At 47.4% G+C, this 13696-nt stretch overlaps 1 protein-coding gene across 9 annotated transcripts in view; it reads left to right on the top strand.

The window, feature by feature from the left end:
• Positions 1–13696, top strand: part of SLC26A7 (solute carrier family 26 member 7) — a 196338-nt gene that overhangs the window by 128491 nt on the left and 54151 nt on the right. For all 9 annotated transcript variants that reach the window (XR_008443824.1, XM_054018074.1, XM_054018073.1 and 6 more), the window contains 2 exons: positions 4106–4212; positions 8537–8603. Coding sequence is in view for 8 of the 9 variants with exons in the window: in XM_054018074.1 (XP_053874049.1) it covers positions 4106–4212; positions 8537–8603 (174 nt within the window). In the remaining variant the exon portion in view is untranslated. The remainder of the gene's footprint in view (positions 1–4105; positions 4213–8536; positions 8604–13696) is intronic.

Here is a 13696-nt window from a genome sequence, read left to right as displayed (position 1 = left end):
GCCATTCGCCTCAGCCTCCGGCAGTCTGGAGCTCCAACCCTGCTCCCCTCCCCCGCTTCCGAGCGCGCTGCTCTGCAGCACGGTAAGGGGGCCGGGGGTCAGAGAAGCGGCAGGGAGGTTCTGGGCGGGGGTAGTCAAGAGACAGGGAGCAGGGGGGGAGGGTTGGATGGGTCAGGAGTTCGGGGGGGGGCTGTCTGGGGGTTGGGGGTGTAAGGTTTTGGGCAGTCAGGGTACAGGTGGGGGGGTCTCAGGAGGGGGCAGTTAGGGGACAAGGCATAGGGAGGCTTAGGTAGGGGGTAGGGTTCTGGAGGGCAGTTAGGAGCAGGGGTCCCAGGAGGGTGGGGACAGGGAGCAGAGGGGTTTAGATAGGTCAGGAGTTCGGGGGGGGGGCTGTCAGGGGGTGGGGGTGTGGATAAAGGTTGGGGCAGTCAGGGGACAGGTAGGGGGTAGGGTCCTAGGGGGCCAGTTAGGATGTGGGGAAGGTCTCAGGAGGGGGCAGTCAGGGGACAAGAGGCAGGGAGACTTAGGGAGGGGGTGGAGTCCTGGGGGGCAGTTAGGGGCAGGGGTCCCTGGAGGGGGCAGTCAGGGGACAAGGAGTGGGGGGGAGGGTTGGGGGTTCTGAGGGGGCAGGAAGTGGGAGGGAGTGGAAGGGGCAGGGGCGGGGCTAGGACAGGACGGGGGCAGGGCTCCTCCCGTCCTCTTTTTTGATTGTTGAAATATGGTAACCCTACCATAGCTATCCTCTCCAAAGTGCCCAGGAATGCATCAGGGTCATCTGCAGGGCTAATCTTATGTAGTCCTATGCCCTGTGTCCAGGCGCCATCCCCCACCATGGGATTCACCAACTTCTGTAGGAGCTACTGCTGCACATTGGTTTGTTCCCTTATGAAATCTTGCAAGCTTTTCTGTTGCTCTGCCTGCCAGTTAAGCAAAGCCTGCCTCTCTATGTTGGTGGGATTGTTCAAATCTTTGCAGGGTCTTCTGCATTTCTTCTTACTGTTTTACCAGCCATTGCAGGGTCTCCTCCATCATCCCGGCCACCAAACCCTTGTGCTGGCTAAGATCCCAAACAAGCCCCCACATGTGGCAGGCTCACTCGCTCCTGCCTCTGCTCAAGTCCACAAACCTCTGAGAGACCTTCATGCTGATAAAACACCTGGAGCAGTTTATTTACAATGTTGATTCCCACCACCCTTGTACAACATTCCACCTTAGTCCCACAGACTGTGGGAGCCTTCAGGCCCAGAGGCAAGCAGGGAAGATCAATCTCTCTCTCCCTCTCTCTACTTCTTCGTTTTTTTTGCTAATGGCTTAATTAGCCTTCCAGCTCTCCTCAGCCTCCCAATTAGGGAGGTACAGCTCTTCTTAACAAGGTCTGTTCTGCAGTGTTTAATTGAAGCTCAGTGACCAGAAAGCTGGCTCATCTGTTATTGCCTAGCATTCTCCCCCACCCTCCTCCCTGAGGGTCTATCCTTTCTTTAAAAATTTGTTTATTTCATCCCAATCCCAAACTGGGCACAGCTCTTCCTCGCTGAGAGTCTGTCTTCCTGCTCTCTTGGCACTTCTTCCCTGGAATTTGGCCTTCTCCACAGGCTTCCTTTCTGATGCTTGTTAACTCTTGGCCCTGAAGGAACCTTCTTATTCCCTGCAGGTATCGGCCTAGCCCACTTACAGCTGTCTTCCCCTTTATAAGTTCCCGCTGCCTTTCCTTGAGCCCAGTTGTGCAGCAGGTAACCAGTCCAAGTGCCCTTGGACTCTGCTCCCTTTATTGAAGGAACCAATTAAATGTGGCAACAATGTATTACAAGCTTTGGATACCAGTGAAATATACTTTTAAAAAAGATGTTAACAGTCTCTGACCACTCCTGGCTCGATCCATGCTCCGGCAAACTTCTATAGTAATTGTGACATGAGCAGCATAATACTTTCTGGGGCTTCATACCAGAGCAGAGCTGTTGCACCTACTTTAAGAATGAAAACAAAGTCAGTTCCGAGGTGAAAAGCTTCAGCCTAGGCCTCTACTTCTGGGGGTGTAAAATTCCTTGTTGACATTACTGTGCCTGTGTAAATATGTATGTGCACTCTTGAACACTGTTTACACTTGCATGCACACAAATGAATGAGTAAATGCTGATGCAAATTCTAGCACTTGGGTCCTACCTAGTGTGCATGTGTAATTGACAGGATAGTCTGGCTCCTTTTTAAGAGTACCAGTGTAGGAATTTTTAAAGTGTGTTTATACCTGTGAACAGTGATGAGCTGCCAAAAAATTAACAACCGGTTCCCTCCTCCTCACCCCAGGAGGAGGTCGTGGCCATCCCCCTGCCCCCCAGGACTCCTGCCCCATTCAAGTCCCCACGTTCCTTGATGCCCCCCCCCCCCGGGATCCCTGCCCCATCCACCTCCCTCCCTGTCCCCTGACTGCCCCCTGCCGCCTCATCTAACCCCTCCTCTCATTCCTGATGGCCCCCCAGGATTTCTGCCCCATCCAAGTACCCCTTCTCTCTGTCCCCTGACTGCCCCTGGAACCTCTGCTCCTGACTGCCCCCCACCGCCCCATCCAACCCCTGCTCCTTCCTGACTGCCCCCCCCGGGACCCTTGCCCCCATTCAATCCCCGTTCCCTGCCCTCTGACCCCCCCTGATCCTATCCACCCCCCTGAACTCTCCTGCCCTCTTCCAACACCCCCTCCCTGCTCCCTGCCCCCTTACCGTGCTGGAGGCCGAACCGGGGGTGCTGGGCTGGGCTGGGTCTGGGCCGAAGCCGCTCGGCCGGAGTCAGGGTGCTCGGCTGGGGCTGGGCTGAAGCCATTCGGCTGGGGCCGGGGCGCTCGGCCGGAGCCGCTCAGCTGGGGCTGGGCCAAAGACTCTTGGCCGGAGCCGGGGCACTGGGCTGGAGCCGCTCAGCTGGAGCAGGACTGGGCTGGGCTGCGCCATGCCTCTCTGGAGCCCTCCTCGCACCCCCCACCCCAGCTTATCTTGTGAAGCTGCCGCTTGTTTCTGAACCCTCCCAGGCTTCCCGCGTGAACATCTGATTCGTGGGAAGCAGGGGAGGGGGAGGAGAAGGGGGGCAGAGCATTCAGGGGAGGAGCCAAGGAAGCAGACATGAGCTGGGGCCAGTTGTTAAATTTAAAAGCCCTTTTAGAACCAGTTGTCCCACGTGGAACAACCGGTTCTAAAAGAGCTTCTAAATTTAACAACCGGTTCCTGCGAACCGGTGTGGACCGGCTCCAGCTCACCATTGCCTGTGAATCTATGGTTGCACCTGCTCACTTGGAGGTTACTAAGAGGCCTGGCTGAAAAATTTGGCCTTTAATATGTAATGTGCTGACTCTCTCTCTTAGCATGGCTGTTAGAAGTTTCCAACATATATTGCAATAGATGAGTAAGTTTTGTCAGAAGTTTTACAAATGACCTTTAATTATTAGTAGCAATCATGTTCACGCATTCTGCTGATTGTTAAACCAGTTGTAGAGTAAGATAAGTGTTAATTTATAATTCCTTTCCTACTTCACTGTGAAATACAATTTCTAGTTCATACTGCAGGTGGCATTGTGTAAAAGGAGGCAGGTTTTTTAAATGTGTGCAGTGAACAAGTTGTCACTAACTTGCCAACTTGGAAAATGAAATGTATAGAGCCTTGGCAAACCAAGTTGAGTTCAGCCTGAATAACATTGCTACTGTAGCAACATATGTCATTACAAGAGCTTCAGAAATGGACTTCCATGACCCTTAAACTTGTTAGAATGTCAGATCATTTGTGTTCTCTGAGGGAGAGGTAATATTTTCATGAATAATTCAGTCTTCCTCATTTGCCAGTTCAGAGATGTCTGGTTGCAATCTCTAGTTATCATTCTAATTTAAGTATCAGGGGGTAGCCGTGTTAGTCTGTATCTACAAAAACAACAAGGAGTCTGGTGGCACCTTAAAGACTAACAGATTTATTTGGGCATAAGCTTTCGTGGGTAAAAACCTCACTTCTTAAGTGACATTCTAATTTAAGCCTCTTGCTGGGAACTTTAAACATATTTATTCCCAATTAAAAATAATTATACAGCTTTACAGAGAGCTTAAACTAACTGTGTCTTTTGTTTCCTTCCTTGAAGAGCATATGGGTTAGTACCTATGTATTTACAGTATGCTTTGCTGCTAACGTGGGACTATTGTATGGAGTTGTCTGCACTATAGTTATAGTGATTTTCCGCTTCCAAAGGTGAGACATCATTTGTTCTTGAAATGTTCTAGAAATAATCATTGTGACATATATTGCTCCACTCTCAGTATAGATGTACAATACACTGGGTTAAATAATGAAATCTCATTTTTTGTAACTAATTGTAGATATAAGGACACTAAAAATCAGTGATTATTTGTATAATGCCCTAACTACTAAGGGCAATAATGGCTTTGAAATGCACTGCATAGCGTATCTTAATGCTCTTATAAAAAGGAATTTACACTTACAAATAAAAAGAAAACCGGTCAGACCGGTGCATTTACTGGACATTAAAGAATTCTAAAACAGTTTCATAAAGTGAAATTATTTTATGATTTTTTTAAATAATTACAAATCTCTAGGACACATAAATCAAAGCTAGGGTAAGATCAATAATAAGGTCAATACAAATTTCCTTCCATTAGAGCCTTTTTTTGCTCATTGAAAAGTGCAGGATATCTGGCAAGCCTTAGTTACTGAGTGTCATTATAAACTGTACTGAAGGAGCCGCCAGCTGACATTCTACACATTTTAAAATGTTGTAATAAAAACCAATGGGAAAACCGTTCCAGTGTTTAAAGAAAAAAAACCACACACTGTAAATTCTGTGTACAAGTTCCAAAAAACAAACAAAGAAAAAAACTACAAATAGCATTTCTTAATATGCATTATTTTCACAGTACAACTAAATAACTATGCTTAGGTTTTGAATAAAGGAAAATATTCTTTGAGGTTAGTGATCCTCCCAGTGCTGGTAAACCAATGATCTTGTAAGTTACCTACCCCATGCGACTGGTTGCTCATGGTTTCCATATGTTGAGACAACTATTGAAATATTTGTATTTTGTCACACAAAGATGTCTCAGTTTTGCAGATAGCAAGTGAATGCCATTTATAACCCACATTTCTGTAGTAACTTTAATTTTCCAGGCCAATATTTTTTTCTCTTCCTCGTGTTCATATTTTGCAGGTAAATGTAGGCTAACTAAATCCAGTGATGAGTAGTAAACCATCACTTTTTCTTTTCAAGAATGTGGACATACATTACACAACCCGTTGAGGGCTATGCCTACAATGTGAGTTAGGGATGTGACTCCTCTATATGTGTACACATCCTTGCGCTAGCTCTTAGTGAGCTAGCATGAGTTAGGGATATAAAAGAGTAAACAGTTAACCAGGGCCGGCTTTAGGCCAATTCAACCAGTTCCCCTGAATCGGGCCCCGCGCCTAAGAGGTCCCCGTGCCCAAGCCCTGGTACAGCGTACCGGCAAGAGCCGGTGCGCCGTACCGGGGTGGCCCGGCTTCCCCAGGGGGCAATTCCCAGGCCCTTTAAATTGCCACCAGAGCCCCACTGCTGGAGCCCTGGGGTAGGGCTGCGGGGCTCTGGGGGCTATTTAAAAAGTCCGGGGCTCCCGCTGCCTCTACCGCCCCGGCCCTTTAAATAGCTGCCGGAGTCCCGCCGCTTCCCCAGGGCTCCTGCGCCTATTTAAAGGGCCAGGGCAGTAGACGTAGGGGAGCCCCGGGCCCTTTAAATAGTCCCGAGAGCCCTGGGATAGCGGGGGGCTCAGAGGCTATTTAAAGGCTGTGGCTCCAGCTGCCTCTGCTGCATCCTCTGCCCACACCAGCCCTGCACCCCCTGCCCTGCCCGCAGCCAGCCCCTGTCTCCAGCCAGCCCTGCACCCCCTACCCTGCCTCCAGCCCCGCCCCCCCTGCCCGCACCAGCCCTGCACCCCCTGCCCTGCCCGCAGCCAGCCCCTGTCTCCAGCCAGCCCTGCACCCCCTGCCCGCACCAGCCCTGCACCCCCTGCCTTGTCTGCACCAGCCCTGCTCCCCTGCTCTGCCTACAGCCAGCCCTGCACCCCCTGCCCTGTCTCCAGCCAACCCCTGCCGCACCCCCCTGCCTGAGGTCCCGCACTCCTCTGTCTCCAGCCCTGCCTACCCCTGCCGCACCCCCCTGCAGCCCTGCCTGAAGCCAGCCAGCCCACCCCACACCCCTTGCCCTGCCTGCAGCCAGACCCTACCCCCAGTCAGCCCCTGCCCTGCCCTGCCTCCAGCCAGCCCCATGTCCACTGGTGCCCTGCAGTTCCCAGGGCAGTAACCCTGCACACCTGCTTCAATGAGTGGGGCAGGGAGCAGCTGGGACCCACACATGTGCACGCCACATCCCCAGGGAGTGGCGGGGACCCACACATGTGAAACGGAGCGCATTAATAACCGATCAACAGCATATATGACACAATGTACATAATATATAATTTTATTATTTATATAGTTATGGAAAGTAAATAATACAAGGAAGAAATGAAAGGGTTTTTTTTACAGGGTTTTTTGTTGTTGTTGTTAGTCATCCCTGCCGGGGCCCTGCCGAAAATGTTCGCATTGGGCCGTGCACTTCCTAAAGCCGGCCCTGCAGTTAACCAGTGACCATTAGTCTTACTGGTTAACCCAGCCTAACCGTTAACCCCCAGCTCAGCCTGGGCTGGCTGGAGCTGCCCCAACTACGCCAGCTGGCCAGCCGGAGCAGCAGCCTCGGGCTGCACCGGCCAACCCCAGGAGCAGCCCCGGGCCGTGCCAGCCAGCCGACCCCAGGAGCAGCCCCGGGCCGTGCCAGCCAGCCGACCCCAGGAGCAGCCCCGGGCCGTGCCAGCCAGCCGACCCCAGGAGCAGCCCCGGGCCGTGCCAGCCAGCCGACCCCAGGAGCAGCCCCGGGCCGTGCCAGCTGGCCACCCCAGCACAGCCCCAGCCCTGTGCCCACTGGCTGGAGCAGCCCAGCCCCTTTCCCTTTTATGGGTTAACCAGTTAAACGATATAATTCTAATTGTTTTAACGGTTTACTTTTAAAACAATATTTACATCCTAGCATGACTATAAATAACAGTATACCTACAGTTGCGTGGGGAGCAGCAGCAGAGGCACAGCTGAGCCGTACCAAGTACAAATTTGTCTGTAACTCAATGAGAACTAGTGTGTGTGTGTGTGTACAGGAGCCTGGGAAGCAAACCCTTAGCTCATAGGGTAGGCATAGCTTATACGTTTAGGTCAGGGGGTGTCTCTTACTCTGTGTTTGTATAGCACCTAGCACAACAAAGCCCAAGTTCTGATTGAGGTCTTTGGGTGGAACAATGATACAAATAATAAATACAGTCACGGGCACGAACTTTGTGATTTGGCAGGGCATGCTCCAGCCCCACTCCGTCCCAGGCCCTGCCCCCACTCCATCCCAGCCTTCAAAGCCACACTCCCAGCCCGCCTCTTCCCCCTGCCCTGAGGGACGACTGATGCATCCCATACTGGCGGGGGCACAATCTAAAGGGGAGGTCAGGTCACGTGTCCCCCCGACCTGGCAACCCCGCCCTGGGGCCACCACACTCTCCCACCCCACATTACCTGCAGGGGGAACACTCTGTCCTCCCACCGCACCTGACTGCCCAGGCGTGGAGCAGGAGGGAGCCGCTTCTAATGCTGGCCCCTGCCGGTCACTGCTCTGCAGCCCGGCAGCTACCTGAGAGAGCCTGGTTGGGGAGACAGCTGCTCCCTGCCCGGCCTCAGCTGCCGGGGACCACGGCTGAGTGAGCCAGAAACGTGCTGCAGGGAGGGAGTCTGTGGCTCGCTCACCCCCAGGCACCTGAAGCCGGGCGGTGTGTGGAAGCCACCTCCTCAGCCAGGCCCTCTCAGGCAGCTGCCAGCCCGCCACGCTGCACAGCAGTGTCTGAACAGTTGATCTGCAAGAGGTGGGAGGCACTGTGGGGGAGGGGACGTGCTGATTGGTGGGGCCCGCTGCTGGCAGGAGGTGCTGGAGGGGGAGGTAGGAGGGCCCCACCAGTGGATGCTAAGCACCCACAGTGTTTTTCTTTGGTTGCTCCTGCCCCAGACCACCCATGAAGTCAGTGCCTATTACTATAGTTTCAGAGGCATAACAGGAGTAACATTTACATAAGTGAAGATTAATATTACTTTACAAAAAAGTCCCATTTTTCATACTTTAAATTGAAAAATAAAGCTACAGAAATTTTGAAGTTATATTGGGTTATAACAACTTTTCAGAATTTAAAGAGGCTACAGAACCAACCTAAACCTACCTAGCTGTCTAACATTTGTACACTTGAAGGATATTTTTCCCAGTAACTGCCTGTCCTGATTTTTATAGAATGATTACAATATGAAATGTACTTTAAACATGCAAAAATATATATATAGCAATTCTGTTGTTAGAACACTGCAGCCCTCTATTATATTTTAGACCTGTATCTCTACCTATCCATATTCAAGATTACTGTGTGGATGATCTGCTTCACAACTTTTCTTCATGTATTGATTACAGAGCAAAGACACTGAGTTTGAAAAATATGAAAGAAGTGGAATGTAAATTCAAAACAGAAGCTGATCATGTAAGTGTACTCTTCCTCTATTCTTCTATCCCTTATTAATCTATAGCTTTTTATCTCTATAGTTTGTTACAAAGGTTATAAGAGTAAGTGCACTCAAAACATTACAATTACATGGTCATTTCTAGAACTAGTGGAAATATATGCCATGGAAATCTTGTGTTTTGGGTCTCTTTATGGGTTTCAATTATGTATGCAGAATATTAAGTTTATGTAAAAAATTAAGGGTTCTAGTCAATGGTTATCTGTGAATTTCAATTTATGGAAGTTCATCTTCTATTGGAGTTTGCCTCTCATGGGAAAAGTTGCCTGAGTCCCACAGGTTTTGGGGGATCTATTAGTAACCAGTGGTTTCCAAACAGTTACTACTTGTCTCTTTCCTTCTGTTTGATTTCCTTATACCTCTGCAACCCTTTGACATTCTGTATGTGCATGAGCCCCTTCCCAGCCATGATTCAGTCCTATCTGCTCATCCAGAACCTGATTTTTCACAGTGCACCCACATGTGGTGGGGAAAGGGAGGAGGGTTGCATGGAGCTGGCACAGACCCCTTTAAACACCTCTCAGCCAAGATCATCTTGGTCAGGATCCACTTGAGAAGTAGATGGAATGATCCTACCTCAAGAAACTGTTTCTGAACTTACAGTCTCACCTGTCTTTTATCCTCCCAATCGCAGATTACAATTTTTTTGCTTATTTTCCATTATAGTTATGATTACTTTGTATTACAGTAGTGCCTGTGGGCTCCAGGTGAGATCAAGGCTCCATTGTGTCAAGCACTCTACACATAGATAATCAAAAACACCCTGCTCAAATAGACAGACCAAAAGTTAAAGGGGAAACAAAGGTGCAGTCAGGGGTGCTGTAACAATTTTTATAGTGTCAGTGCTTAGAGCCATTGAACCAAACTGTAAACCCTGTATATAATGGAAACTACTTCAAGCCAGAGGATGCGGTAGCAGCTGCCCCCGCTTCTCCAGTTTGAGCACCTATGGGTGCAGTGACTTGCCCAAAATCAAACAGCACATCAGTGGCTGTGCTAGAAAAAGAACCCAGCTCTCCTGATTTCTAGTCCAATGCCCTATCCTAATAAACCATTCTGCCCTCTCAGTGTGGCATTTTCTGCTGTGTTCACATGACTTTTCAAATATCCATCCATCCAGTCTTCTTAATAGTTGTTAGCAACATGCCTGCCAGTTATTATCTCATTAGTGAAACTCTCCAATCCAAATTATTCATTTTTTGATATCTGAATTACCTCTTGAATCTGGGTTATCTTGGACTCAAAAGTTGAGTTTGCCCAAGAGGATTTACTGTTTGGCACGCTGAAACATTTTGAGTGACAAGGCTGAAAACAGTGGTAAGCAAGAGAGGGGAGGATTCTAAAATGCTAGTTAAAAACAATGTTGTGATACCTGTCCCAGTTGTTGATTATTAGATCAAATTTCAGCATTAAGAAAAAAAAGTTAAAGGAACTTTGTTAGAGTTACATGACCCAAAATTTGATCTATATTTCTTTCTCTTAAAAGGAATTTTTAAAAATATTTTTCATCTCTTTTCTCCAAGTTTCTGTTTTAGCTCTCTTTTTCCCTAAATCACCAAGAAAGATCAATGCCTGAGAACATACAATAACAAACTAGCCTACGCACTGTGGAGGGAATAAAGTTTTAGTAAGGAAGCAGGTTTCTCAAGAGTTTATTACAGAAAACAAAGAGGAAAAACATTTTCAAGATTAAGAAAACTGCCTTGGCACATGCCTTTTAACTTAATTTAGAACTGCTGGGTTGCAGTTGTTTACAGTGAGTTTTTAAATGTGTGAATGCTGGAGTTGTTGAGGCTCCCCTTGAAAATGACAACTTAGAGATGAACAGGATACCTAAACATGAAAATATGCAAATTTAATCATCTGTCATACTATCAAGGTGCTGAGGATTTATAGGGGTTATTCCATCAATAAGCGAACAGAAACTTCAATATGGAAAATATTGAGAGAATGCTTCCTAAAAAACATGTGAAACATGTCACATCACAGACACTATTAAGATCAAACTCTTGCCAAAATGTATGTGGTGCTGAGTAATGCCCACAGCCGCTGTGGATGTCCTTAGGAAACTAGTGAATAGGCTGCTTCAAATAGTTTTCTTTCCTCCTTGGGAAGGATACATTGTAAAGGAGCTCAGTTTTTCTCAGAATGATAGAGATCAGATTTTGAAATGCATCCAGAATGTAGCTAGAACTAAACCAGATCTGAATTTGTCACAGTTCCCCTCAACCATATCCTGAGGAAAGTTTGATTTTGATAGGGTCTCCTGGTTGGTATTCTTGGACTGGGAGGGTTTAGGGCTGTAATGAAATGCTAAAACGTATTATACTGTTTAGCTACTGGGTGGTGCTGTGTGTAACATTATTTAAGCTAACCTCAGCCATTCTTCATCATGTTCCTATTACGTCTCTGGTGTTTAGCACAGGCGCCAACTTTCCTTGGCGCCGGTGAGTGCTCGCCCCCGACTCCGCCCCCTTCCTGCCCCTATTGGACCTCTCCCCAAATCCTCGTCCTGGCCCTGCCTCTTCCACGAGCTCATCACATTCCTCCTCCTCCCCCTCCCTCCCACCGCTTGCTGCGTGAAACAGCTGTTTCGTGGCGTAAGCGCTGGAAGCAGAAAAGAACTGGATTAGATGCTGTTGAGATACCACCATATATTGATAAGGTCAATTCAGTTTAACACAATAGCTAAATATGTTTCTGGGAGAAATCTGGTAGTAGCAGACACTCTCTCATGCAGCCCAGTATTGTACTCAATTACTCATGAGCTCAAAAATGATGTAAAGGATGTGGATGCTGTGGACTCATACAGACCTGTGTCAGAAAAGTACACCTGCTTGACTGACACACAACTTCAAGAAGTTCTAAATTACATCAGAGCTGGCTGGTCCAAGTGTTTAAGGGACACTAAGGAGATGAAGTGGGTGAGATAATATCTTTTCATTGGACCAATTTCTGTTGGTAAGAGAGACAAGCTTTTGAGCTTACACAGAGCTCTTCTTCAGGTCAGGTCAGGGATATTAAGGAAGTGTCGAGAGACTACTTTGTAGTACGTGGACAATTAAATGGTCTCGTGATTAAAAGTGACTGAATTGTAATTCCAAATGAAATGAGAAGAGAAATCCTAACCCTCATCCATGAAGGACATCAAGGATTAACTAAATTCCATGCTGGACCAACCAGTTAGTGTGATGGCTGGACATCAGCAAGGACATAAAGAATAAGGTATTTGCATGTGAACACTGCAGAACTAACAGACCAACACAACAGAAAGAACCTTTAAATACAACACCTCTACCAGACAGACCTTGGGAGAGATTAGCTGCAGATTTATGTGAATTCAGAAGACCTCCTTACTTGGTCATAGTGGATTATCTTTCCAGGTATATAGAAGTAATGTACTTGAAAGACATGGCATGTTGAAGAACATATTGAAAAACTGAAGTGCACTTTTGCTCATTTTGTTATTACTGAACAGCTAGTGATGGAAAACAGTCCACAATTCACTGCAGCAGGATTTAAGTCGTTCCAAATGAAATATGATTTTGAATATATTACTAGCAACCCACATTACCCACAAGTGAATGGAGAGGCTTAGAGAGTGTACAGACATCCAAGAAAATCCTATGGCAGGAAGATCCATTCCTTGCTCTTTTGAGCTACAGATCAACACCAGTAGCAGCTACTGGGTATGGTCCAGCACAACTCCTGATAGGAAGATAACTCAGAATTACTGTTCTAATTTTGGAAAAGAGCCTGTCTCCAAAGTGGCCAGACATGAAGAGAGAAGCCAGATAGGATAAAAAGGTCAAAGAACTTATGAATACTTTTACAACAGGCCTCACTCAGTTTGAGAACTGCTGGGTCCAGAATCTGGTGACTGTTTATGTCAAATTGAATGGAGAAAAAGGATAGACAACTCCAACTGTAGTAAAGAGAAAGAATTCATCACCAATATCATATGCTATTGAGACCAACAGACTTGGAGAGTTCAATAGAAACCTTCAGCATCTATGTGTGTCCCTCAAAAAGAACTATCAACAGAGCAAACTCTATAGATGGTGGATGTGGAACAAGAAGAAGACAACTCAAAGATTCCATACCAACAGCAGCCAGTCCATGCAACTAATGGACAGCCGGATGATCAAGCTGTGATGTGTTTGGGTCGTGTAACTAGATAACCAGTATGATTTAGAGACTTACAGGCTGATCCATACTGAACTTCAAAGACAGCATGATAGTGTAAATTTTATAAATGGTAGGAATGTAGAACTTAAAGGGACAGACATAAACTGTACCATACTGTTCAGCCTCTAGGTGGAGCTGTGTATAACATACCTTCTTCTTCAAGTATAGAACCCTATGGGTGTCCCCAACATATGATATCCATACATTCATGTGCTCTTAGACAGAGACTGCAAAGTAGTATTCGCAGGCCTGCTCCTGCACAAAGCAGTGCCTTGTGCTCTGAACAAGGGAATATAGGAAGGCACGAGCCCACCACCACTCTGTTCTCAACTGCCTGCAGCATGAGATGGAGAGTTCTACTGTCTGCTGTATTCAGCTTGTCACCTTAATTTGTGAATTGTTGTTTTACTTATTTGTTTTAGTAGTTTTGTTCTTTTAATTAATTTCATTATACCTTTATTTCACTTTATATTGTGTTGGTCAAGGGGAGGCTCCTTCCTCTTCTCCAATTTTTTGTGTTGGAGCATAATTGTTGTGCCCAAGATCTCAGGGTTTAAGACCCATAAGACTTGCCACCGGTCTTTTCCCTGTAAGTGTTTGGGGGGCTCCCACAACCCCTGCCAAATGCAAGGTCTGGGTTGTAGGAGCAGATCCAGGGGTTTGAAGGGCAGATCCAAGAAGGACAGAGAGAATAGACTAAGCTTATACTAATGGAGCGTGCCTTAGCTCCTGGAGGCCCTCTTCCCCTCGTGCATTGACATCTATGTCAAAGACAGCCCATGTCACTGTACTGCTTCATCTGCAGCTCTCGACAATAAGACGTCAGAAAAAAGGAAATATACCTCTCCCAACTGGGAAATAAAGA

This window comes from Malaclemys terrapin, chromosome 2 (assembly GCF_027887155.1).
Source record: "Malaclemys terrapin pileata isolate rMalTer1 chromosome 2, rMalTer1.hap1, whole genome shotgun sequence".
In the NCBI taxonomy this organism is placed as follows: Eukaryota; Metazoa; Chordata; order Testudines; family Emydidae; genus Malaclemys; species Malaclemys terrapin.
The sequence above is the reverse complement of the archived record's forward strand: the minus strand, read 5'-3'. Positions and strand labels throughout refer to the sequence as shown.